The sequence below is a fragment of the Myripristis murdjan genome, chromosome 4 (assembly GCF_902150065.1).
Source record: "Myripristis murdjan chromosome 4, fMyrMur1.1, whole genome shotgun sequence".
Lineage (NCBI taxonomy): Eukaryota > Metazoa > Chordata > Actinopteri > Holocentriformes > Holocentridae > Myripristis > Myripristis murdjan.
In genome coordinates this window covers 17,858,644-17,886,467 of record NC_043983.1, presented here as the reverse complement: position 1 = coordinate 17,886,467, position 27,824 = coordinate 17,858,644, and the positions used below count along the sequence as shown (strand labels likewise).

Sequence of the window (27,824 nt, the reverse complement as noted above, 5' to 3'; positions counted from 1 at the left end):
AGTGGTGACTAAAGATAATAATGGGCCAACAGCCGTGTGAAGTACATAGAATCCCTATGAATAGTTATTGTAATGGGAATGTAATTTTACACTAATCAGTGACAAATTGCCTTTTGATCATGGAGTAATATATCTCTTGTGTATCATAAGAGTTTATATGTCATAATGCAATATCTGTAATTTTGTTTTAACAGTGATTATAGTAGTTGACATGCCGCATTGACCTTTCTCCAGCTTCTTTACTGAGTGGAGCTGCTCTGACACTGCTGGCAGAGTCCAGCTTGTTCCCCTCTTGACCAGCAGGTGGGGGCAGGTATAAAGATCAGTTTGTTCTCATAGTTCAGGTTCATAGTTTAAATCAAAACTTCACTCGTTAAAACTGTAATCCTATGACTTTAGCCACTTAAATCAGTATTCGTGAACATAAACAATCCTCCCCAAAAGCTAAACACCAAAGAAAACATTCTCTAATCTACTAATTTATTGGTTGACACTAACTGCAGCCGCCCCATGTATAATGGAGCTGAGATTGACTTCATCTGTCTCTTATCTCTCTCACATCATCACACAGAGGCGAACATTGAGAGCCACTTTGCACGTTGAATTATTTAGTATGAAGTGTCTGAAATCTTAGCAGAAGGTACAATATGTGAAGGGCTAAATTATCTACCTAATACATTTCACCTCCTGAGAGACAGTCGAGTGGTAAAGTGTGCTCCCGCAGTCTGTACCTGTGGCTAGTCTTGTGCATTTTAATGACTAAAAATAAATCCTTGGACCACAGCTCTCTCTGCTAAACAGTTTAGGATGGGCAAGACTTGTCTATCCTTTAAAAAGAGACACACAACGTTCATACAGTGTGCGAGGATGTACCATGGCCTTCTACATAGAGCTTCGATGCATTCAGGATACCTAATGACAAATGTAGGCATATTACAAATTTACCCAAGTGGTTTTAAATCAGTTTAACTTAAAAGACAAGTCAACATGCAGTGGGCTAGAAAAACTCTCTCAACAACCTCAAGTAGGCTACAGTAGATGATCTTTATATTATTCTTAGACAGTGTTCACATTTTAACTTGTTAATTTGTTACTCCAACCAATCATATTGCAAATATGAAGCATAGTGCACCACCGTGTGCTGATATGGACCAATCAGATTGCATTGTTTTAATGATGCACCATGCTCAAAGTAATATAAAAATCACTGTCAGAGTCTGGATAAGCTATGCGTTTGTCAAAAATGACTGGAGATGTTCCTGTCTGATCTTGCAGACTGCTGAGGAAGAGCATTTTGACACCAAGGTTAGCTACTGCTGCCCATTTATCTGATGTGAAAGCCCCTTGCCCAGCTTAACTCCCACCGAGAGCATGCTGCTGGTTCACAAGCGCTGACACTTGGCCGGCCTCGGTGATGATTGATCTGTGATGCTGGTTCATAAGTCCTCCTCGCAGAGAGATGGTCAGCTATTCATCCTCTTGTCACACAGCGGGGGGGATGAAATATAAAGTGGTGCCTTGCATTTTTATCGAGGATGTTCATTTATTCAACACTTTGCTTTCATCTTTTCTAAGACAAGAAAAAAGGCTTATTTTGTCTTCTTTGCTGAAGTGCTTTTTTATGACAGGCTTTCTCTTTTTCTAAAAGCTGACTGCAATTTAAAAAAAAACAAAAAAAAAACTGGCTTTCAATTAAATGTAGGCTAAATATATTATATCCATATGCACATTAATGTACTGATACACACCACCTAATTTTATAGGTGGATTATTAAAAGAGGTTTGCAAATTGCCATTATAAATAGTGTTTACAACTATCTAGATATACATTGAGAGTAATTAAGTCACATAAACTGTTGTAACGTTTGGCACTATACTTTCAGTGAACACTTTCATTATTAAGCACCATGGTCTGCATTTCTCTCTTTCTTTCTTTCTTTCTTTCTTTCTTTCTTTCTTTCTTTCTTTCTTTCTTTCAGTACTGACACACATAAGCAGTCACATAAGCAACATCCGGATAATGAAAACAAGATTTATTGAGTCATGAGACATCGGTACTTTTTTTTAGTTGATCATCTGTTGGTGTCCAGTAGATCCTTAGTAATGAAGCATGGTCTGGGGAGACATAGTCAGAAATGTTCTCATGTGTTATTCATGAGTATAATGTTTGATTTATCAGTTACACGGAATGCAGTACATTTTTGTTTATCTGCAGACAGAACATTTGAGCAGGCGAGGTGATACTGCGTGTGTGTTGATTAACTTACATCATCAATCCATTTGATGAAGGCAGAGGTGCGGGTGAAGACGGTGGGCTTTTTCACCTCATTGCAGGTACGAGAGGAAACAAAACTGGTGACACCTTGGACGTACCACTTACCATCCTGACCCATACAGTTTAAAGGACCTCCAGAGTCTCCCTGAGAGAGGCCGAGAGAGCCAGAAAGAGAGAGAGGGAAAGAGGGATGGAGAGGTGAAACTTGTCCTTGTTCATGACAGGTGATTTGGGAATAACAGAAACAAATTGATTGTTTTGGTGCCTCACTCACATTGCAGCCAGAGACAGTGTCTCCTCCAGCACAGATCATGGTGCGTTTCACATTGATGCCCCACCAGTCACTGCGACTGCACACACTGTACTCCACCACAGGCAGCAAGGCCTGCTGCAGCTTATCAGGCATGGGGCCATGGGCTGGGACACAGAGAGGATGTAGTTGGTCAAACGCATGTAAATACACAATACACTGCATGTAGCACATAGAGTGGTCATGGTCAAGCAATGTCCATTGAGTTTATGTTGGGTTATTTATTTTGAAGTTGTACTAGGCAAGGTTTTGTTTTGTCTTTGCTGTCTCAGTCACAAAATCGGGCTACAATTGAAAAGATCATCTCATTCATCCCAACTGAGGCACCATGGATATGTTCTATTAAAATACAAAGTGTCCCTAAACAACTTTGAACAAAGACAAAAATATAGAGAAACCTGTAAACCCAAATTAGACGTTTTGCCTCTCTCTTCCTTAAAGAGTAACTAAACCCCAAACCCAAATCCCTCTGAAGCCTGGCCTCAAGCGGTGAAAAGCAATTAGGGCTGCCTGATATTTGGTAGCAGGTGATGTCATCACCCAGAGAGTACAACTTTTCACAGTTAGAGATCAGTATATTTCGGTCTAGGGTTTAGTTACAAAGTTTGACTTTAATATAAAACAGTCACAGATTGGCAAACATGAGGGTTAGTAACCATGAGTGTGTCATATGCAGTTCATTATTTCAGGGCATTTAAGTTAAACATTTTTGAGCAGTCAACTTCTATTTTGAGCTGTCAACATACAAAGCTGCCCTGTACAGCTTTAATGTACATTTTACATGTGTGGTCAAACATGAATAGTAAAGGAAACTTTAAACCTTAGACCCTTAAACATTTTTAAGGGTTCAGATTCCCACAAGTCAGAAGCCTATTCACTGACCACACAAATTCAAATGCTACACAGTGGCAGGACCAGAAAGTAGTGATCAGTGGAGTGACAGGATGACAGAATCAGGTCTAGGACAAAAAGACATTACTGTAAAGGTTTCCCCAGCCTGAAATGTAGCATGGGGCTCCATGAGCAGGGATCTCTCCGGCCTCAGGAAGACAAGCCAGGCCAACGTTGTCATTCATTATAGGACTCTTATCCAGTTTCAGCAGAGCAAGGTCATTGCTGTGAGAAAATCATTAAAATCCAGGTCATTTTTTCAAGATGTGTGCTTATGAAATGCTCATATAACTTGAGCCTTGCAGCCTGCTGTCTATGCTTTGTTGTTGAGCTAACTGAACAATGAGATGACCACTCACCCATCACCCACGTGGTCAATGTCCCAGTTGGGGTGAACAACAATACGCAGTACATCTCTGATCTGTTCAGTTCCCTCCTGCTGGCTCATGTCATGCTCTCCAAAGACCACACGGTATACATCTCCCGGCCTGTGAAGCAAATGTCACTCAGTTTCCAGCCTTTCAAAACTGACTTTCAACTATTTTTCTCATCTCTTTTTGCAGCTCTGTGAATCTCATTTTCATCGTGTTGCATGTCAGCCCTGATTTAGCTTTACATACAAGAAATACTGGCTGACTCCACTGAGTCACTCCACTCTCTCAGGCCAATCCTGATTAACCTCTTAGCAAGTATCCAGAGTGAACCATGTACAATATAGTAGCTAACAGCGTGTTTTAATTTTAGACACCAGATGCAGTGGCCAGCAGTCAGGACCCAGCGAGGACCAATCAGAGTTCCTCCACAAGTGTGATGGAAACGGCTGCCATGCTTCACCTGCAAGGAAATCTGAGGAAAAAAACAGTTGTTACAAATACAAGTGGGATACTTTTAACTAAGAAGAATTGCATCTCAAAATTAAATGTGGAATTAATATATATATATTTTAAAAAGTGTTACCTGCCAAGGCCAGCTGTGGGGGCGAGCATCCTCCCCATTCACCACCCTGTTGGTGTTAGGCTTGAAGGTGGGTGTACCACATCCAAAAACTAAAACAACACAACAAAGGATGCTATGTTGGATTTAGATTTTGATTTGAATGCATAAAACTAATTTCCCACAACTGATTTAGTAGTTAGTATTAACTGAGCAACTCACCACATACTGCCTGGAGCAGCAACAAGGTGAGTCTCCACATCATGGTGGCGGTCCGTATTGTAGATGTACCGTCGCTGCGCCTCACTTCAGCTCTCTTATACCTTCTCAGTCCGTCTGTCACCCCAGACGCTGATTACATTGAACCTATGGAACTCTGTTATCAGCATCCACTGCTGATTTGAGCTGGGAAGAACCTCCTGTTCCACAGATGCAGCCAACACATTATTTGGCCCACTGGACTGAAACTGCCAGGACACTGAATTGATCCTTCTGAAATGTGTACGGTAAGAGAGACAGAACAGGAGCGCTGTGATAAGTATGAGCTGATTTCTGTGACTCACACTGCATATGTCCATGTGCCTGTGTGCCTTGCCTGCATTGTCGGATGACTTACCACCATACCATTTTTCATCTCCAAATAAATTCAGATAAAGTTTACAATGGGCCGTGCAAAATAGCATCTGAAAAATGTTTGCAGATGGGAGCTGGGACATCAAGTAATAGCAAAGATCCTTTTTTAGGATACTCTTGAGGAGATAAAAAAAATATCTTATTTTAACAGTCACATGCTCTGTTTTCAAGTATACCCTGTCTTAGGAAAAGAACTACATAATTTATGATTTTTTTTCATATGTATATGTTATGGACAACATAAAAAATGTTGTCCAGTTAGGGATCTTTTTTAATGATGCAAATGGGAATATTTAAACTGTTGCTTTTAGGAGGTGCCAATCAAGACCAAATCTACCTATGATGGGGCAACTGGGGCTAATCTGAATTTACATGTCATAGTTGATGAATGCAATAAACTGTCAAATTTTTTTACCCTGCCCATTAAACCTCCTTGATTTCACGTGATATTTTGAAATGATTAAAAACCTATACTGTCATAATAGGACCTCTTTAATTAAAAAAAAAACCAGGAAATTCTGTAAATAAATTATAATCCCCTCTCCTCATGTAAGATTGATTATTTTTCCTGCAAGAACTGTATCATATACCACATTATTTTATTGTAGTATTCACATATACTACATTACTTTACCCTGCTGTATCCAATGCATTTTGTTATGATTAGTTATATATTTGTACAGGCTATCTAAGACAGAAGCATCATTAGAGTCTGAGTAGAGTAAACTAATGTTAAAAGATGGAACGTGTTTACAAGTTTTATGATGTTTTGCATAGCCGAAAAACCTGGGCTTGTGCTATTGATCTCAATTGTAGGTTTGGCCAGTTAACTACAAGAATAAGAGAATAGTACACAACATTTTTTAACAGTGTCTGAGAGTGCTATGGTGGATTTTTCTTTAATATACAATGAGCATGCATAGACAGACCAGTAAGCTGACAGGCCCTCCTGCTCTCCCTCCCTCCTGATGGTATGGGAAGCATTGTGACCTGAACTTCTTGGATTAGACAGGCATCAACTGTACCAATTTGTTGCTGAATGCTTTGGGAGTCAACACGTTAACTTTTTTCCAGATGGTTTGAAAAAGCAGTGAGATTTGTCATGGCCTGGCTCACACTGATTCTGTTAGACAGCAAGAAGCTGTCACTGCTGGTCTGGACAGGCTCCATTCATTTGGCGTTATTCACCGATATTCAGAGCGTTGGTTTTGACTGGGTCTCATGTTCCAGCTCACAATGCACCCCCGCCTGCCAATCACATGAATGGGCATTGCCCCTCAACCTGCTATGCTAGCCATTTACAAAGTTCCTCTATTTACTTGAACTTCTGGTTTCACCAGATGGAGGGAATTTTTGGGGTTTCAGCTTCTGCCCATCCTGCATTATGTTTCCCCAGGAAAAGAGTGACGACTGAAAGGACAAAAATAATTAAGACTATTATCAATGTCAGATGGATGGCCAATCAGAGGATGGTGGGTGTGTCCCACTTCCTCCTTTTTTCACAGTGGAGACTGTTTTGCAGACTACAGCATGGGAACAAAGTTACTATTATACCATCAACAGCGATTGCCATTGTAATTTGTTAGTTTCAAATTGGTGATATCCAACCAGCATTGGATGTGTCCCTCATCATCTGTGTGATAATCCAACAAGATTAAAGGAGCTCTTTGTGTTAGCCAGAAGAATTAAGTTATCAGCGGGGACTATAACATCGCTTACATCAAGTTAGGGTCTTCAAGTTGGCAGCAGTGCACTCAGTGTCTGGTAAGGCTTCATAAAAAAATTATCTGGCACACATGAAGTGATTAGTTTTACCTTTCTGGCCGGAGCAGCATCAGTTTGTTTGGATATAAGAAGAATTGGGTAGACAGCATAAGCAGTGATGGCTGCCATGATGGAACAGACAAAAAAAATCTATATACCTGTAGAAATTTGAACTTTTTCAACAGGAAAGAGATGTCACAGTCTTGGTGACACTGTGTAAAAACACCACAACAGTGAATGCTAATCATGCTGATGGTATTGCAAAAGAAAAAAAATAGAAAGAGAACCTCACGGATTACCACTTTAACCAGGAGCTTCAAGGATTTCATATGATGCAGATATCTACTTAACCACAGCATATTGTTGTCAGTGTGTGTGTGTGTGTGTGTGCGCATGTTTGTGTGTGTAAACGTGCGAAAATGAGAGTGGTTGAGGTAGCAACTCCTGTGAACAGAGGAAAACAGGAGGAAGAGAAAGGGAAAGCAGAGAAATTGAGAGGGGGGCTTAGTGTCGTCAGCTGTGTTGGTGCTTAGCGCTGTGTGAGAAATAAATTTTCTTGCTGTGACCACAGAGCGGGATAGCTTTAGGTTACCTTCAGGAGAAATGGTCCTGTAACAACTTTTTCCCCTTCTAATAACATGTTATACATCTACGCCGGGGCCCGTGCTCCTGCGAGTCTGGACCCAATTCTGTACGCTTCTCTCAGACAGTATCCTTTCCTCCTCTGGGAAATTAATATCATTCTCTGGAGAAGACAGCAGACATCTATAAATTTCCTCCTTTAAGAAGCAAATCAAATCAATATTGCTGCAACAGCTAAAAGGCTCTGTTTGTTTTTTCGCTGTGTTATGATAATTCTCCACACCAGATATTTTATATAGAGATTTATGAAGCAGACATGTGCAGTGTGTTTGCATAACACACCAGTGACAGAACTGTGAATAATTCTGATTTGCAGTGCAGCAGTTATAACTCACAATGAATAAACCACTGAGGTTCCTTACCGGAGGTGCCGGGGTGGGCAGCTAAAGACGGGTAATTTATTATGACTGAGTATGTGAGAGAGCAAAACGCTTTGTAAAACATTTATCAGAAACTCAACACAAAAGCATTCAATTGATCATAATAAATAATAATAATAAAAAAAAAACAATCACTTGACAATAAAATGAATTTACACCACATTTAATTCACTTCAATACTGATGACATATTGTGAATTCAGTCTTGTACCATGGCACTTGAAATTCTCATGAAATATAACCTACTGATTTACATGGACAAGATTTATTTTTTCCTGACACTCAACTCAAACTAATTTATTTCAGTTGGAAATATCGATTGCGCCTGCATTACGTACTGTGAGGTAGAATTAAGAGCCGCAAAATCTGCGTTAGGAGGAAGTCGTGTCTAGATGGTAACCTTAGATTTGTAAAACTCTCACACAGTCCCTAACTCTGCCCAAACCTTAACCCTAAATGCACAAATCCAGGGTTACCATGTGGACAGGACCTGGCAGAAACGTGGGCTGGTGGATGGCTCAATCAGTGACATGACTTAACCTTAACCAAGTCGTTAACTAAGTAGCTAATGTTTCCTTCACTAAAGAAGTGCAAAATTCATGTCCATGTACTCAAATTGTACACTATTGTACTCTACTGATTAAATTTCAAGACTGTTTCATGAACTGTGATGATAGTGGGTTGTGTGACTTATCATGCACTATCCTGTGAGACTTTCACTCGCTTTTCTGACAACTTTAATCCAAAAATAGAAAATACAGCAGCTTCTGATCAAAAAGAGAAAGTAAAACTCCTCCCTTATTTTTTTTCTCTTTTTGCAGTTTTGAAACTTTATAATAATAATAATGACAAAACAACCCAGAACATTGTGTAGACGACAGTGCACACTGTTTTTCATCTGCTTTCCAGTAAATTATAATCCTTTCAGTGCACCAAAATTATAGGGAAGGGTTTCCTTGGCCATTTTATTGCTTCATTGTAATGTTTTGATTAGAGCAGGCAGTCCACTCCCCTGTGAGTGTATATATTTTTTCTTTATTTAAACAGACGGAAAATTGAAAGGGACACAGAGTATGAAAGACACGAGAAGCCATCACTGTCGGGATTAGATGTTGTTATTATAATTAGAAAACAATCAAATAACTATGATGTAAATGTAATTAAAACCTGATTAATCTGATTAAAGCACGCTGCACATATTGAAACGCAAACTGCATGCGCATGTTATCAATTTGTCAACTCTGTCAAAAAAGCTGTGCTGAGAAAATGGCTGCAGTTTAATATTGTACAACATTTTACAGTATCATATTGAATTTCATTGAAAAATGACCGGTAAACTTAATAGTTTTGTATAAAATAATACGAGCTGTTTCTAAACTGGGTGCATCTATATTCTTTTTATTGGTTTCTTATTTTTGGTTTATGTAGTCCTAAGTTTCCACAGAGACAGTGGCCAGCTACACAATAAAGTAAAAAAAAAAAAAATGTTTCCAAAGAGAAATACAGTTAGCCTATTTGCTCATTATTTAGTGGTAGCTTATGACAGAGATAAATTGTCTAAGGCCAGTCTTCACTGTTTAAGGCCAAGTATATCTGCTAAGGTTTTCAGATATGTCGAGAATCTGCCTTGTGGAGCCTGGAGACTGAGGAAACGCTGCAAACTGAGAGCTTTGATACATAAATCACATTTTAGTGGCCTGTCAGGTCAAATGGCCTGTATTCTGTTTCCAGTCATTTGAAAGAGCAGTATCGGTCATTAATGTAAGGCACAAAATGGAAAATATGAGGAATAAACGTATAGCATTGCGTCTCGTGAGTTAGTTCATGATATAACCTTTCACCTCAAGGGAGAAAACGATGATACATGAACATAAAGGCGTTTGTAGATAACACATGTATCTTTCAGTTACCAATTATGTGAGAGCTATATTAAAGGGAGGGAAATGCAGAAGCACTGGTACTGTTGCAACAAACATTTACGGGTTCCATCTAAAGATGAGGGATTGCAATGGTGGATGATAGGACTTTATTTTAAAATAGACTTAATTAATTCCATGCCTTATCTGATCCCTTTCTTTTTATCCCCTTTGCTATTTTTGGTACCATCCTCCTTTCTCCCTGCTGTGTGGCTGGTTGCTGATGATGGAGAAGCACAGTGAAGTGAAGTCTTCCTTAAGGCTCCAGTCTGAGCTGATTATGTCTGTAAGTAGCTCTGCATGAATTTCAGCCCTCAGGTTGGCTAAAATTCAGTTTTGGATCACATATTTGACATGCAACCCTGATGGCTAATGAGGCTTGCTGAGCTGAAGCAAGCCCGAGCTTATTCCTCTTCTCCTCGCCTTGCAAGGCCCAGTCAGGACGGACTGGATGTATTATCTCTAATTACTATGACAGATGTTTGTGGTGAGTATTTTTTTAAACATTTATTTATCCAGGGAAAGTTGACTGAGCATGCATGCTATTTTTCAGTAACACCCTGTTTCACACACACACGCACACACACACACACACTTACACACTTTCACATGTGAGAGCTGCACAGTCTTCTACTATTGGGCACTAAGCTTCACTGGAGCCACTGTGAACTGAGGCACCTTGGTCGTGGTTGCTGAGGGAAATGAGAGTGTTTCTCATTCATTTCCCTGCACTGCACATGGAGAATTTAAGGAATGCTAAACATTATCGCTGGTATATGAATATACCTGTCTGTTGTGTGTCGAGACATCATTCCACATTTGCACTGACTTGGCTGCAGCGCTCTGGTTTGAGTCATTTCAGGCACACCCAGAGATGTGTTAGCAAATGCAAAGTGATATTTAAGCTTGTTGTTGTAAAGTTTAAGTCCAGGCTGAAATCAAAGCCAAATTTGTTTTTCCCTCAAGAGCCTTGTTCTGATTGTAGCACAATGGTGAGGTCACTGTCAGAAGGCAAAAACAGCCACAAAGAAAGCCGAGATGTCTTTGTTGTCTGTCATGGATGCCTTAAGCCAACTAAACAGAAAGCAGGAGACAAGAAAGAGGCATTCATAACAAGGCAATTACACCCTATTCTGATAATTGGCATTGATAGATGAAGGAAACCAAAATCCAAATAAACTCAGACACCCTGTGGGCCCAGCAGCTGGGGCTTCACATCACAGATACTTCACAAGGGATGAGGAGAATCGCGCTCGTGCTCAGTGTATACTTTGTGTGTGTGTGTGTGTGTGTGTGTGTCTTACCATCATCATCTTGTTTCCTTTCACAGTCTGTCTGACAGTGCAACCTTGCCACCTCGGACCTCTCCCACTGTGCAGTTCAGAAACAGTGAGTTTTTACTGGTAATTGACTCCATTTGGGCACCTCGAGGCTCCTGTGGCGACACATTTCAGTTTGATTCATTGCCACCCCCCTCTCACCCCACTCACCTCCGCCCACATACACCCCCCCACCCCCTCACCCAACCCCACGACTCTCCCTAACTTAAACCTTGTTGGACAAATTAAAAACAGTTTAAACTTCTGCACTGGCTTGCATCATGAACCCATAAACACAAAGTGCTTTGGTCATTTAAGACAGAGACTCTATGATTATCTCTGCTCCTTTAACTCACAAATCTAATGTGGGTTCGGCTCCAGGCCCCGACATGTTAGAGACATTTTATTGTGTTTGAGGAGGAGAGTGGAAACGACAAGCATACTGTTCTTCATGCAAACCAGCTATCAATTCTGCAAGAATGAGGGAGCACCTCAGCACACGGGAGGCAATCAGAGATGTACAATTGGTGAAGGCAGTTGATTTGTGGGATTTCAGTCTGGTCAACAGTAAAAAAAAAAAAAAAATGTTGGTATTTTATGCTTCTGCATTAAAAATAAATTAACCATGACGTTTCCCAAATCTTAACCATGACGTTACCCTAACCTTAACCAAGTAACTTTAGTGGCTAATGAAGCAAACTAACTAACTAAAAGTGAAAATCCTGACATGCAAAAGCATTTATTGGTTTGCTGCAACAGTCAAAACTTCAGTGAGAGATGGAAATTAATTGTGTTCTTGTGAGAGATTTTAGGAGAATGTTTTTTGGCACTAATGTTTCTGTGGGTTGTAGTCGTGCCACCTGGTCATTGTGAATTTAAATTGAACTGAGCAGATCCATGATTCAGAGTCCACAACATCAAAAGGAAATCAGGATAATAAGCCTTAAACGCTAACTTTCTGATGGCTAATGATCCTCAAATTGACTGTCGGGTTAAATTAGAAACCTCAGGGCCTAACACTAACCTACAAACAAAATATGCTACTGACTTTTACTTTGAAAGGGATGCTTTGAGAAGTTCTGAGACATCAACAGAGGCAGAGTGACCAAGAAACAGCAGACAGAGAAAACTGAGAGACCCTTTCTTTCCTCGGCCGTCTCTCCCACAGAGGCTAGAGTTACTTGGCTGTGACTGATGGATAATAACAATGAAAACCTCCCGACACATTACCCCTCCATATTTCATAGCACATTATTTTGTTATTTCTTGTCATCTTGGAGCTCTCTTTTGTTCTCTTACTTTTCAAGATCTGGAACGCTGTTTTTAGTCCTCAAATAAAAGATAAAAACACCAGAGAATTTTTTAATGCAACCACACCGACACTTCAAACAATGTGTCAGATGCCCTAAATTCTCTACATGCACATTTTATCTTGTTTTTCTAAAGCCGTGTCAAATATTTTTACCATGCTGGGAAAGTATAAGGAGTTTGGAAATTTAATCATGTGTTCTACCCTGCAGAAGCAACACGACTGTAATTTCCTACACAATAACACCCAAACCAAATGCATTAACAGCTTAGCTGCAACCATGCAGTTATCTGTGTCACAGTATGTGTATGCGTCTGTGCACTCGTGTTTTCTGGTGTGTGTGTGTGTGTGTGTGTGTGTGTGTGTGTGTGTGTGTGTGTATGTGTGTGTATGTGTGTAAATTTCCATCTACGCATGTCTGTCTATGGTGTAAGCTCAGCAATAGTACATGGCACTTGAGAACTGACATTTAAGGTTAAATGTGTAAAAATTTTCTCACATAATGATATTTCACAATATGTGCATGTGTGTGCATGTACTATATGAGTGGTTATATATTTGTTGGCCTGAATAGATGCAGTTTAATCACAGCACCAAACTTTTTCGGGGTGTTTGCGCCGCTCTGTGTGTGTCGGGTTCATAATGGGGCCATTGAACAGCTTCAGCTCACCTCACACTCACACTGACACCTGCAGCACTCTGCAAATTGGCAGGCAGTGGTGGTTTAATATACTGCGCTGTGAGGACTTCATAAATCTCCAGCAACCTAGCTAATAGTGCAGCTTTAAGGCCACTGAAGAGCGAGGGCCAGGCCAGATGCACAGTGCATGATTCATTGAAATTTTTCCCCTACAATGTCATGATGACACCTCAAAAATTCTAAATATACAGGCATAATATACTGATAGAGCAAATATTTGCACCATTCTGGGCAGAAACATATAAATTTAATGTCCACTTCGATACATTTTCATGGTTGTAAAAAGAAAACACTTAAGTTAACCACAAAGTAAAAGTCTGTAACTCTAGATGACCTTGCAGTCACATGGCCAGCGGCACCGATGTGTTAATGAAAGTGACACGTACTCAGCTCAGCCTGAAACTTGAGTCTTAAACAAATACGTACAAATCACTGCCCTGATGTGTCCAACACCGCTTTCACAGTGCCTGTTCTCAAAGCAGACACGGGAAAAAGCAGTTCTCCTGTCCCTCCAGGTAAATACACCTGTATATTTATAAATTTTTATGTAAGCATTACATAAATATTGTCACAAATTCGTTGACATAAAGTTGGAGCATGCGGACTGGTGGTGCCTCCTGAAGTGTAGAGCGATACACAAAGAGCTCTTTGTGTTGCATGTGAGCATTTAAACATGCTCTCACACTTTAACACAACTCAAACTTCAGCAAGATCCTAACAGACATACAATTAAAAAAAAGTGTGTGCCACGCATTCATAATGCCGGTATTGTTTGCAAAATCATTTGCACGCTCATTATGTTTGCATCATTTTCTTTGATTCCTCCTTTAAAGGCTTAAATATCTCCTGATGCACTTCATGTTTCCCAGGTGGGCTTATTTTTATTCTTTAAAAGGAGTAGTGTCTGTGCATCAGGGGTCAGGCGTGTGGTGCTGTGCATGCCATTTCTCCAAACACAAGCTGAGTGTGTGTGTGTTAGGGCCCATGTGCTAGTGATTTCAGCCCTCTCCTCTGTGTATGCTGGGATGACGGGCTGACGTTCGGCCTGCCTGGTGCCGAAAGCACCGCTGTTCACAGTGGACCCAGAGCAGTGATTAGCTGTGAAGGAGCTCCATGTTGATAAAAAGAAGGTATGCTGGCAGCTGAGGGGCTGTAGTGATAGTTGATGAGGTGAGTATGCCACTAAATAAGTGAATAGATTACTGAGAATGAAGTGTGTATACTGTCTTATATATCTCAGTGGATGTTAAGCTAATAGGTGGGTATAGTGTAAATGGACAGAAAGGAAGGTACACTGCTGCTGATTGGCTGACTGGATTATCCTTGAGAAATGTACTTGTAATTTCCTGTCATGTTTTCTTTGAACAAAGGAAATTTATTATTCATTAATCTTTATTTATAAAATCACTAAGATTAAAGATAAAAATCAATTAAATAAATTCCATGTTAACATGTCATTTAGTTTCTTGTTTTTCTTTTTTTAAAAAAGTGAAAAAAATCTTGCAACAGGATGAGATAAACCCCCTTGTTTCCAGAGCTAATCAACATGTTGCTGATCAAGTGTTCTTGTTAATTAACTTTGTTTCAACATATTTATACAACATATTTATAAAAAGAGAAATTGCATTGGGAAAGGTGGGATTATCTCATCCAACAGGCAGATTTTTTTTATAAAGAAAAACAAAATTTTTAAGACTAAAAATGAGACTATAGGACTTGTTGAAATTGAGTTTTTGTTTTTTTTTTTGCAGTGAACTGAGTCCTAGCCAAGATAAGCAGCAGCACATGAAGTTTCCGACAAAAAAAAAAAAAAAAAAAAAAAAAAACTGAATCAGAGTCCAAAACAAACAAGGATGCAAACTACACGGCTCAAAAAAAATACTAGTAAACAATATAAATCAATAAAACAGATAAAGCTGAAGAAAAGACTTTAAGGGGAACAAGTTTCTCAAAGGTTATCCAGAGGACGGTTCCACAATGCTTTGCTTCCAAGTTTTAATCTCCCTGAATTGTTTGAAAATTCAGTAAGTTTTGTAATTTGTGATTTTGATAAACACTGAAGATAAAGACAATTTAATGTATGCTGGCAGGCCTTAAATCACCTGTTTTTCTTCTAATGGATAGGGTTTTCCATATTGTCCTCGTCCTGATTTGTATTTCATGCATGTATAGTAGCCCTATGCTAATACACGTGGCTGTCAGCGTTCCTGAACGACTAATGAGAGCAGGTGCAGATTCCTTCTTGGACCTCTCCAGTCCAGGATGTTGCTGTCTGTCTCACCGCCTCTCTGGTGTCTGTCTGGCTCCTCTGGACAGGGATTCACATCGGACCTGCTGTGGCCATTTGTCTCCTTATTTCCATGGGACCCTTTTTGGGCAGATTCTTCTGGGGTTGTGTAAGTCCTTGGGTGTGAGGAAAGGAGACTGGAAATCTCTAAAATCCCGGTGGATTTGCCCAGAGTCTTTTGATTAGGGAATGTCACGCTGTTGTTCTCAGGAATGTTATGACAGGACCAACATCCTCTTTGTGCTTGGCAGATGTTCCACATCACATTGTGAGTGGTATCAATCACTCCTTAACAAGCCAAGGAAAAAAGGTGCGGGCAGCAAATTGCACAAAAACCATGGATGTGTTATGACAGCTATTCATGTCTATACCATTTAGTCTGCACCTGTCTTTCTGTACTATCCTAATATTTAACTGTGTGCTGTAGGACATCTCACACTATATGCCTTATATCTTATAATCTGCATCTGACATTTATGTGATGTGCAAGGACCAGAGTGGCTTCCCTATGTTATTCCAGAGGGGGGCACTGTCTCAAAAGGCATTATAACACCTTTTGAGGCACCATCTTCCGCTACTTACTGTGTTGTGGCTCTTTATGTTGTATTTTAACCTCAGAAGCATGAGCATCATGCTTGAAAAATTCATACAATATGATAAAAATGATCTGTCACAATGCAAATGTGTGCGTGTGGTGTATTTAAGCCTATCCTGCAGAATGGTAGCACTGAATCCCATTCAGTGACAACTAAAATGTCAGAAAAGTGCATTTTATGAGTTTCTGTGTGTATGATAAATTTGTGGATGAGTTGCTATAACGCTATCTCTCCATTAGTGAGGTACAATATGCAATGGCCTTAAAACTATTCCTCCATAATGTCACTTTGAGACGTAGCTTTATAGCACAGCTTGCCGTATTCTGCTACAGAGCAAACATTGACTTTGCAAGAGAACGCTTGGCAACGAATCAAATAGTGATTATTTACGAGACCAGAGGAAAGGCTTTTTTTTTGTTTTGTTTTTCATTTTTATGGCATCGGGAATAGGAGAGGGTCTAGCGAGGCCTGACCTCATCACAGTTAGTAGCTCCTGTGTTCGTGTGGCTCACAGTTGCCGTTTTATTGTCCGTATGTTCTTGGTTTTGGGTTAAACCCACTGCACTCTCGCGCCAGTGTTCTGAGGTCATATTTGGATGTTGGAGAAACAATCCTCTTGAGCAAAGTGTTTAGAATGTAATTGGGACTTTGCTTCCCCATCAGCAGAATTTGATCAATTTCTGCACCATCTTTAGGGTTCCTGTTTCTTCTTTAGTTCTGATTATGGCTCCAACACGTGAAACACAAGACCCTAAAGTCACCCTGCCTTTATTTTTTAATTACTGCAGGTGGTTCTGTCAGAGTGGACCAGTTAAATGAAGGCTCAATTTCCAGTAGATGGCAGTAGTGGGTAACTCTCAAACAAGGCTGCTGCAGTGCACTGCAGTGGATATTTGAGTGCGTTCATTAAATAGTCTATAATGAGATGAAGTGTTTCAGATGTGTTAATTTTCTTTTCTTTCTTTCTTCCTTCCTTTCTTTCTTTTTTTGGTTTCCAGGTGTTCCAGGTGCACAAGAAACTAGCAATTGACTTATTTTAATAAGAAAATAGTCAGTATATTCAAGGTGATGACAGAGCGGGCATGAGTGTGTATAATCTATGACCCCAATGTAACCCTTTTTTTCCAGTCACCTTGGACTTTTTTCTCTGCTTTCAGAAGGATTGTGTGTGTGTGAGCATGTGTGTGTGTGTGTGTGTGTGTGTGTGTGTGAATAACATGTGTGCACACATAGCAGGCTTCAGTCCAAGGGGTAATATAAGACATTACTTTGTAGTGCAGAAACGGACCTGCATATACAAATTTATTGCACTTCATTCTTTGTATATTTTTTTTTACGATAGTAGTTTATTAGTGAAATTAGAATCAGCATAAAACCTACACTTGATGAAATGGCAAAGTGTTTTTTTGTTTTTATGCCTAAAAATATAAGAGAAGACCTCACATTAATACAGAAAGTCCAGATACAAAGCAGAGGATGAGTGGAGAACATGTTGTACGTCCTGAAATTAATAATATCCACTCAAAGTTGATCTTTTTTTCATCTGATGTGCATCCCATTGGGTGGACCTACAAACCATGGACTGGAGAATTACATAACAGCTCATGTGAAAGGCCTCATATCAAAAATGTATTTGTTGATTGGGAAAGTGTTGTCTGGTTGTCGAGCCAATCATAGTCTGTAGGGTTCACACACAAAACTACACACCTGTGGCTCTCATACTTTTTATAGCTGTAGCTGTTTTGATGAGGAACGCTAACTAGAGAAAGGGATGTTTTCATAAGTTAATGATTTCCTCTGTGAATGAAAACATGCAGACAGGAAAGCTGAATTCTTCATACTTGTTGCCTCTCAAAAGTTTAACTCTGTCCAGGCTAGATGATTCATGTTCTTCCAATTTTCTTTAAAAGCAGCAAATCTAATTGTTACCGTTCCTAAATAGGATAAAAGAGCTAGTTGTTTTGGTCCGATGTCATCTGCAACAGTAATGAAAACGTCTTGGTGGGGGGGATCTGGTAAAAGTTTAACACAGATGAAGTTTATCGACATTTATCTGGATGCAAAGATGTTGGTTCAGAGATTTATCAAACAGATCTCCACTGATGAGAAAAACAACCTCTAATAAGGACGATGTCTGAACATTTTTTCCTGTCTTTAATGAAGTTTTCAGAATGGCAGTCACAGCATAAATCAAGCATAGCCAGAAAAAAGTCTTATATCCACTGATCCCTTCTCTGTTATCCTATTCCCTTCTGTTAGCTTTTAGCCATTCAAATACTGTTTGCACTGCATATGTGTGTGTGTGCGCGTGTCCTCGGGCGTGTGTGTTTGTTGTGCGTGTGTAACCCAGGCCTAAATTGTAGGGAGGATTGTTTCCAGGAGGTCGTAATGAAACACAGATCATTTCATCACAGCGTAAACTAATAAAGCGGGACAAACAACAGCTCACGAACATAATCAAAACTGACGACAAGTGACAGGCGAGCATTAGCTGTGTTTCACAAAATTAACATTTTACTCTCTAGCAGGGCTAAAAGTCACATTTGAAAGGGCTGTGAGTTCTTCATGGAAGCGATTATGTGGCTGGCCCCTGGCCCTGTGAAGACCCTGACAGAGACAAAAGGTCAGAGGTCAACCAGACCATTAGCAGCCTCATTATGGGGCTTCGCTTCACATTTCCATGCTGTAGACAGAACAGTACCAGAGCTAGGACTAAAACAAGAACAAGATTAGAGGCCTCAAAGCCACCAGAATCATTGTGCAGCTCTGCACTGTGGTCTGTGTGTGTTTGTGTGCGTGTGCACGTATGTCCGTGTTTCTTTAAGAGCATTAGCCACTTGCAGTGCTTCTCCCCACTTCATTAGAGAGCTATCTCTGCAGAGAGTGAGCTTTACGTGGCAGCTGAATACACCCCAGACTGAAAGTCATCATAATCCAGTTGATCTCTGAGATGTTTGCTCTTGCTTTAGTAGTCTTGATTTCTGTGATAACCCAGTTAGACTGTTGCTCTTTGAAGGATGTCGAGGCTTAGATTTATAATGGTACGCTGCCACAAAGTAATCGCAGGGAAGAACACTATAAAACTGTTGGTTTAAATAGTTTAGGCTTAAGTTACAGTTGTGAGCTAAAAATAGCACTAATCGAATCAGGCGATCCTCTTGATCTCTTGGGCTCTCCTGATAATTCATCCAAAATGAAGGCAGTGTGGGCCGTCATAGGGGTGTCTGTTGTTTCTGGCAGTGTTGGTGTAGATTAGAAAGCTAAGAGCCCTGTTTCATATTCATGGGCTGATGGGGGGATGGTATGGTGAGAGGAATTTTACCCGCCTCACTTGTCTGCTACTGCTCGTGTATTGTCACACTTTTGAGCATGCACAAACACATGCACACACACATACACACATATATATACATGCACACATTCACACAAAGCCCTTGCAATGGTTTGTGACTCTAATGGCCCTTCCTTTGGGGGCACTTTTAATTGTTTGGTCATCGTCTCCATGCTCAGTGTGTCACAGTCAATAAAGCCACATTAGAGGAGACAGGAGGTGAGGGGTGAGGGGGCCAACACAGGGGGTTAGGACCTCAACGTGGAGACAATATAAAGCGTTGAAACCCTCCCAGAGTGGCATTCTCCTGCTATCAGAGCTCCATGGAGGACAGGCTGTCACTGTGGCCCATTGTAAGGCCAATGACTCATTCTTACTTGGGGAACAACTTAAAAAGGTCCCAGGGATTTCACAAAGTAGGGACAAACCCCTTGGATCTGCTTCTGATTCACTGTGTGTATGTGTGTGTGTGTGTGTGTGTGTGTGTGTGTGCGTGCCATTGTCTGTGTAAGTCCTTGTGCTAGCCTGGCACACAAACAATAAATGCGAATGAGGTAAGCTAAAGCTCACAAACCGTCTCCGTAATTCGTCCAATCAAATTCAAACGCTGGGTCATTCCTGATCCGATATCATTTACTTCTAGCAAACCATATAATTTTTGGTTACCTTGGCTAATGTTTGCAAAAATAACACAAAGTCTCTCGAGCAGAAAATAAACCACGCAGAGGTTTAATTTGGCTCATATGTTAGAGCAAAGGGCTTTTACATGCATGGCTGCAGTTCTTTATTTGATGTAACTTGCTTTTAAGCTGCTGTCAGTGATAGCCATAACATGTCACCAGAACCTGGGAACTATGTGATGGTGACTGTGATAACCCCGTGCTGTGGCTGAGCCTCCGAGTCTCCCAGAGAAAACCCCGGTCTTAACTGTCACCCTCAGCATCTGCAGACCACCAAGCTAGTCCTGGTGACCTCCCCGTGACCCGCTCCACCTCACTGTCATGAACTCTGCTCACCACACACCCGGCCATCTATCTAAGCCCTGCAGTCCACAGTACACTTTATACAATTCATATGTAGAGCTGAGCGTTTTATTTCTGTCTTGTATTGTGTTCAAGTTTACTATGTTATGATAGCTGTTTCTTAAAGCAGTCATCTGGTCCGGCTTTTGGCGCGGAATGCGATCCAGATCAGATATCTCTGTCTGATGCATGGACTATCAGAGGCAAACAATAATTCAAATTCAAAGAGGAAATTTGTTTTGCAGCCATGGTATAAAAAAATAAACACAACAAACATCAACCAATAAAAAAATGTTAAAAACATATGTACCACTCTGTTCCATTATATATGTATAGGGCTGAATGCACAAACTAGCACAGAATGAGATAGTCATTACTGTAAATGTGGGGCTTGCTGAAAGTGTAATGAATCTAACTGATAACAATATGTGCCATGCAACGTGTTGATCAGGGCAGAGAATTAATCCATTTGCTAATAACTGAATTTATTTAACACAGAGCATTAAGAGCATTGTAATAGCAAATCCAGTCAAAGTTCCCTTTTTAAAGGTTGCATGCTAATTACTATTTATGCAGTTATACAAAATTTGAAATATAATTATGATGCTGTCTTCATTTTAACGTCCTTGATTCCACACCAGCCGACACGTACCAGCAAAATTTTAATTCCTATGATATGACTTCTTTAAATAAGAGACAATGGCACTAAACACAAAGTTTCTGGAATGCTGATGATATTAATTGCATGAATTGCTTTGTCAAGCGTGGGTTTCATTCGTGCTATCAAAGTAATTTCCTCAAGGGGTGGATCTCTTCTCAGTGTCAGGTCTTGAGCCAGAGTTCAGCTGGACCCTGACAGCTGCGGACTCGTGGAAACATAGCAGCATGGCAGCAGCGCTAACTCGCACGATGACCCTAACTGTCCTAAATAACCTGGATAGAGTGATCGCTGGCTCAAATGTCAAGACAGGGATCAAGTTGCGTGTACTTTCATGTATTACCGTTTGCAAACTCATGACATCCATCGGTTTGACAGTAATCTGACAAATTGCAATGTCTTGTTGTCATGTCACTGCAACACTGCAGCTGTGCCCTCATACAGTTTTGAACTACAATTTAAAATCACAAAAATGAAATTAAAAGTCACAATTTTGTCTAATAATGACATAGTGGATACAACTATTATCGAGTTATTGATCACTTTAGACAATGGGTCTCACGGTAAAGAAACATCCTCAGTCCATAAATCATAAGGCAAAGAGAGACAACAGGGGTCCAATAAGAGGCACTCCACATCCACAGTCCAGGACACCTCTACCCCCCCTGCTCTCTCTCTGCATGGACTAGTCCTTGTTGGGCACATAACTCAGATGTGTGCTTGGTCATACTCTTCACTCCAAATAAATCTTGGCCACTTTATGAGCCCTGGCTTACTAAAGCTGTCTCATTCTTCAGCATGGACCAATGAGGTCTCCCTTGGGAAGGTCGCACATATTGTCTTTGTTTGGGACATCAAATGCGTCTTTTGTGTAGAAAAAAAAGCACAAATGCTCATTCTGACCCTTACTTTTGTGCACCATGCCTCTGTGATGCCCACTGTACAACAAAACACTGAATGTCTTTAATTAATTCTCTGTGGCAGTGACATCAGAGTCTCACAACCTAGGACTGGGACTCACCATGTACATGGAATTATTAGGACCAACCTGGCCAATTAGCACCGGGGGTGGATATGGGAAGCCAGACTCTGAGGTTAAGTCTTTATCCTCTCTGGCCTCCAGTTTAGAACCCACCTGCCAAACTAATTTATGATCCTGTTAAGAGAAACATTGCCCATGATCTCGAAAGGCAGGATTCCTGGCCCCAGTGCTGCTACAGTATTTCACGATTATCAGGCTATCCCTAGCGGTGTTATAAAACACCTCATATTACCACGCTTCCCCCTGTCTGTCTCTGCCTCACTCTCTTTTACACTCTCTCTGCGGTTGGTAACAATGTGAGGCTCATTCAAGAGGCCATATTTTCTTCCAAAACCCGAACTGGTATGTGAAGTCTTTAAAAGCAGAGTGAATGGTCATAAGGGTGTAGGATGTAATGGTCTTTAAGACAGGGAGTTGGCCAAACTGTAGGATTTGAGGCTCCTTGAGGCACAGTGGAGGGACCTTACCACACTATTATGAATAGCCAGGGGCCTGAAAAGTGAAAGACACAATAGAGAACAAGCCTCCCTGTAAGGTATGCATTCTCTTTACTTATTGGGACACTAATTTGCACTCCCCCCTCACTGTTCTTGTGTAGTCATTAATTTGATCAGATAAATATTTGTGAGACGTTTCCAGTGTGGTTTGCTTGTCTCTGAGTGGATGCATGTTTCGCTGAGGGTAATGTTAATGTAGCATTGGGGGAAGTTAAAAGTCACTAAGGGAATGCCCAAAACAGTGTTTCTCAAAGAAGTGTTTTATTGGCAGGTCTTTCACTAAAGCGTATAATACTGGTGTTGATTTTAGCTGGCTCTCCAGACGAACTGCAGTTAGCCCAGTCAATGGCACTGTTCAAGGCCTCTACATCATTCTCTCTCAGCAGAGCCGTGACTACCTCGTAAAGCTGCTCATAAACTGACACTAACAGGGCCAGCTATGCCCCAATACATAAAGCACCTAAAGCAACACACAAATGCACTAACTACACAGCATTAACAACAACTCTTAGAACCAGTTTCACCTGAGTACACCTATCATAGCATCCATGGTAAAGAGGTTTAAAGCAGATGTGTGGTAAATCTAAATATATTAAACATTATAACAGGCTTTTTTAGGCTTTGTAATTAGTATGTCATTGCCTTCAAAAGCTACCCATAGTGATTTAACTGAGAACTAAAAAAAAAAAAAAAAAAAAAAAAAAAGAGTGCACAGGGCTGAATTAAGACATGAAGTCTAAAAACCTCTTTAGTGAGATGAAATATTATAATCTTCCACAGTATGAAGAGATTGACCTGTCACGCCCACACTGTAATGAGCAAGGGCTCCATATTAGCTCAAATAAAGACCAATTGTGAATTAGCTGCTGCTTAATCCTGCTATCATCTGAAGTAAGAACAAATGTCCAAAACCAGTCACTGCTTGGCTACGAATCAGTTTTGTGTCTTTGTTTGTGGTTTTAATTGTAACCGACTGAGGAGAGCAAGCAGAAAGACTTAAATCTATTATGCTGGTGTCATTAAGGCAAGCTTTCCCACCAGAACATCACTTGAAAAAAAAGGTGCAGATTCCCACCAAAGTGGCATAGAAATACAGCCAGGGAAGCGATGGCAGGTCTGTGGAGAAACATCCTCATTTTCCATGAAAATTGTTAAATTAAGAAATCTTTGAGGTGAAAAAAATTCCAATCAAATGAACCAACAAACTGAACAGACAAAGGGGGTCAAAGGTTTTTGTTTTTTGCTGTGAATAGAGGCACAGTGACTGAGGGATGAAGACAGAGCAGCATTTAAGGGCCCACAAAGCTGTGCATTTAAATAAACAGGGTTACGTCCTCCTCTTTTGGGCCCAATGAAGTCCATCAAAGAACATGGTAATGCCCCACTGAATGGATGCAAGGACTCCCAAACTCCTGCCTTTTCACTTCGTGTGAAAGAATGTGACATAAAAAACACAACATCCCCCCCTCCCATGGAAAAACAGACATAAACTGAGCTTTAAATATTTTCTGCCCTGGTTACAGCTTTAAATCATTATTGTGGTTGCCATGTGGGCCGTTTTGCAATTTGCAGATGTCAATATTTGTGGGGAGTTAATGAATGATTTTGTGCCCTTAAGTAGTAAAACCAAAAATAGAGGAATCAATAATAATTGGTGAGGGGCAAAAACAGTCCCAGCTGCAGTGGAAAATGTGTCACTGTTGTTGTAGCCAACAAAGCCATGTGTCTACCAATGCACAGATTCTAATCATCCATTGATTTACTCTACTGTGAGATAACTGATGAGCTAGTTCATCAAAATGAGAGATTATTCATATAGAATTGTATTTTCCACACAGATATATAGTCTATGAACATGTATGCCTCTATACCAAATACTGTCATATGTTTTTTTCATGTGTAGCCCTTAGATGTTGAATAGAAACATTTAACTTATATGTGTATATATGAAAACAGTGGATGCATACATTTGATTTGTAATATATGTTCAACATGCATGTTTATATGAATATGTGCCGATTTTCAAATTTGTTTCATATCTGGGTATTTCATATGGTCATATATCAACGCTGTCCAGTGAAAACCACATGTTTCTAAAATGTCAGTTTTTCAGAGACTAAGAAAAACAGTCTTGCTTTTAGTTTGACAGCTGTGTATTTGTCAGTTTATCTAATTAGTTTTGACAAACTTTAATATCAAATCAGAGGATTTTGAACTTTCTTAAACCATAGTGAGGAGGGTAAATTATCAAATTAAGTAAAAAGATGAAAATCACCAAAATTGGTTATATGTGTTTTTTACTGGATAACATGAACAATAGAGAAATCCCCTATTTTCACATAATACACTTGTGTACAGGTTCATTTTGGCTTTGTTAATCTAATGTAGCATAATCAAAATAGCTAGTGCTACCTTACACTTGTAAGGTGAGTTGACCTTTTATGTAGAGTGTCTCTTTTAAACGGCAACTTCCTGTGAAACTCTTCACAGCACGAGCCAGAGGTCACAAACAAGAGAAGATGCTGTAACATCTGAATAGACATTATTTGTTCCACTCATCATTTGACCTTGTTCTGACACAGACACACACACACACACCCACACATACACATACACACACACTCACACACAAACAGAGGGAAAGTAGCTCATGTTTATGATAGAAGCTGAGAGATTCTGGGCAAAGTCCTGAGAAAGAGGCAGGTGCTCTCGGCCAGCTCAGTCCCAGCAGAACCACCACGTAGATGCAACTCACTCACTCTGCAAAGCATCGACTTTCCAGCCACTTTTAATTTTACAAGGGCCCAGGGACCACTAGACCGGTGTGTATGAAATCACAGCTCTGGCTCTGAATATGGTGTCTGGGTCTGGATGCTCTCCATGGAGCTCAAGCCTCTCACACACACACACACATACACACACACATTTGCCTGAGTAAATACTGTGGTTCCCCATCTAGAGTCAGGGGTGGGTGGCAGCATCGTGGTGACCTTCAGTGTTGTGTTTATATAAATGCACTACAGGGAGAGTGCAAGGAGACTCTTAACATCTGCTCATTTAACTGTTATCTAGCATCATGACAGTCTCATTTGGCACGTCGCTTTGGCTAGTTAAGGGGACAGAGGGAGCCATATTTTACAATCCAGTTTGAACATTTGCTAAGGGTTGTATTATGTCCAGATAAATGGGAAAATTAGATGGACAACACAGCTTCGGAATGCTGCTCTGTTTTTGGGGCAAATGTCAAGGCTGCTCAGCACAATCATAAAGAGGCCGTGGCTAGATTGTGGTATCTGCTCCGTTTTGTGATAAAGTGTAATTGAGTATACACAGTAGCATGGGTGTTTCTTGCTCTCTCCCTCTCTCTGTGTTTTCAGCAGACACAGCATCTTGTGCCACTGGATGTGATCCCCCTGTTCCCCCATATAAATGATTAAAGCTCTCATTAGTGTTAGGTGATATGGCTGCAGTGGAAAAAGATTTTCTGAAAGAGAGCAAGAAGATGGAAAAAGAAGACAGGAAAGTGGACTGGGAAGGGGGGGTTGGTGGTAAGCGAGAAGAGAGGAAAAAACAGCAGGGTGAGGGAGAGGTGGAAAAATAAAGGGTGGCAGGAAGGAAAAGGGTGGTGAGATGAGTGTGGGGAAACATACAGTAGTGAGGGAAAGAGATGCGGATTAGTGGAATGGATTAGAAATTAAAAGTTGATGGCAAAGAAGGACGGAGAGGAGTTGCAGCTGGGGAACAAATGAGGAGGAGGTTTCAGTCCTATCCTATTGCACGTGGATTTAGTTAAATAAAAGGTTTTTTTCCATAGGAGTGAGTTTGGGGAAGACTTGTTTGTGATTCTAGCGGGAAACAGACTTCCACCTCCTCCATCATGTGGAGCAGAACTCAGGGGGCGTGACACAGGCTCAGGGGCCATGACCTACGTATACGAGATGAGTCTCATCACCTAATCATCTATAATCTGTCATACAATCCCCTTCTACAAACCCATGATTTTGACTGTGACTCTTCCTTAAATAGGTCTCATTAAAGGGATTGCCCTTGCTGTACAGGTTTATTCATCTGACAGGGAGGTCCAACTCAGATGAGCAAACTGAGGTTTATTTGCTTGACTGCTAAAAAATCTCTAGAACACACTTTTCTAAATAAAGCCTGGTAAACTTTACCTTATGTGGTCACGCCTCAAGTATGCCAGTTTTGAGAGAGTAAGTGAGTGAGTGTTTGTGTGTGTGTGTGTGTGTGTGTGTGTGTGTGTGTGTGTGTGTGTGTGTGTGTGTGTGTGTGCGTGCGCGCGGGTGGCCTCCATAAAAGCAGATGTTACAGCACAGCACAGCAATAAATACAACTACTACAGCTTATTGCTTCATCAATGATTTATAGCAAACTACTTTCAACCAATGAAACAGCTCAGCTGCATGAGTAAAAGCTTGGCTTTGGCTCACACCTGTTATCGTTGGCTGTGATAGTGTATTTATCTGCTTCTGGGCCGAAACACTAAGCGCTGAATGCTGTTCCAAGTCCCAGGAGAGATAAGATTTAAAAAAAAAAAAAAAAAATTGAAGGTAAAAATAGAATGAACTGAAACACCTGACACACTGAGATCCAATAAAATGCTACACGGAACGAGGAAGTTAATGATTTTACTGATTTAGTTTTCCCAGAAAACACCTTAATAGTTTTCTGAACTCTCAAAAGCACCACTTCTGAAAATTTGGAAGCTTCCTCAGGAGGCATCAATATGGGTTTTATCCTTTAAGTACTTTAAGTGCCTTAAGTGTCGTTGTCTGATCCTCCTCTCCCACCTCTGACAGGCAAGCAGGTGCTCTTTGCCTTTGTGTTGTCTGTGCAAAAAATTTCAATCATGAAGAAATAATTCTGAAAATGTAGTTACTTGCAACTTTACATCAAAAGAAGTTGAAGTAACCGAAAGGAACAAAATAATTTTGAACTTTCAAATACAGTTTTCCTGCATGGAAATCAATTTGCAGCCGCCTTACAACTCACTGTCAAGAGGGAACATGAGGTCATGACACTGAAATCTGTTTTATCTGGAATCGAGACAGAAAGAGGAGAGGAATGAAGAAGAAATAAGGATAGTGCCTGAAATTCAACTTTTTTTTTTTTTTTTTTATTGCATACAAATGTTATTTATAGGGACAGCTGATAATTACCTATAATCGAATTTAACCAATGGGATGTACTTAACTAGTCAAACCACAACAAAAGGTGATGTGTCTTACAAAGGGCAGTAGGGGAAAAGTGAAACTGAAATTGAAAAATACAGGTGCTGAAACGTGGATTTAATTGTTTTTCT

General features: G+C 40.4%; 1 protein-coding gene across 1 annotated transcript; it reads right to left on the bottom strand.

Moving 5' to 3' along the window:
• Nucleotides 1–2,097: 2,097 nt before the first annotated feature.
• On the bottom strand, nt 2,098–4,674 carry LOC115357968 (proproteinase E-like). Its single transcript, XM_030049729.1, has 8 exons — nt 4,632–4,674; nt 4,434–4,522; nt 4,225–4,322; nt 3,836–3,964; nt 3,565–3,701; nt 2,550–2,692; nt 2,268–2,420; nt 2,098–2,115 (listed from the first exon to the last, which is right to left on the bottom strand). Exons 1-8 carry the CDS (start codon nt 4,672–4,674, stop codon nt 2,098–2,100), a joined length of 810 nt encoding a protein of 269 aa, XP_029905589.1.
• Between the last annotated feature and the right edge of the window lie 23,150 nt (nt 4,675–27,824).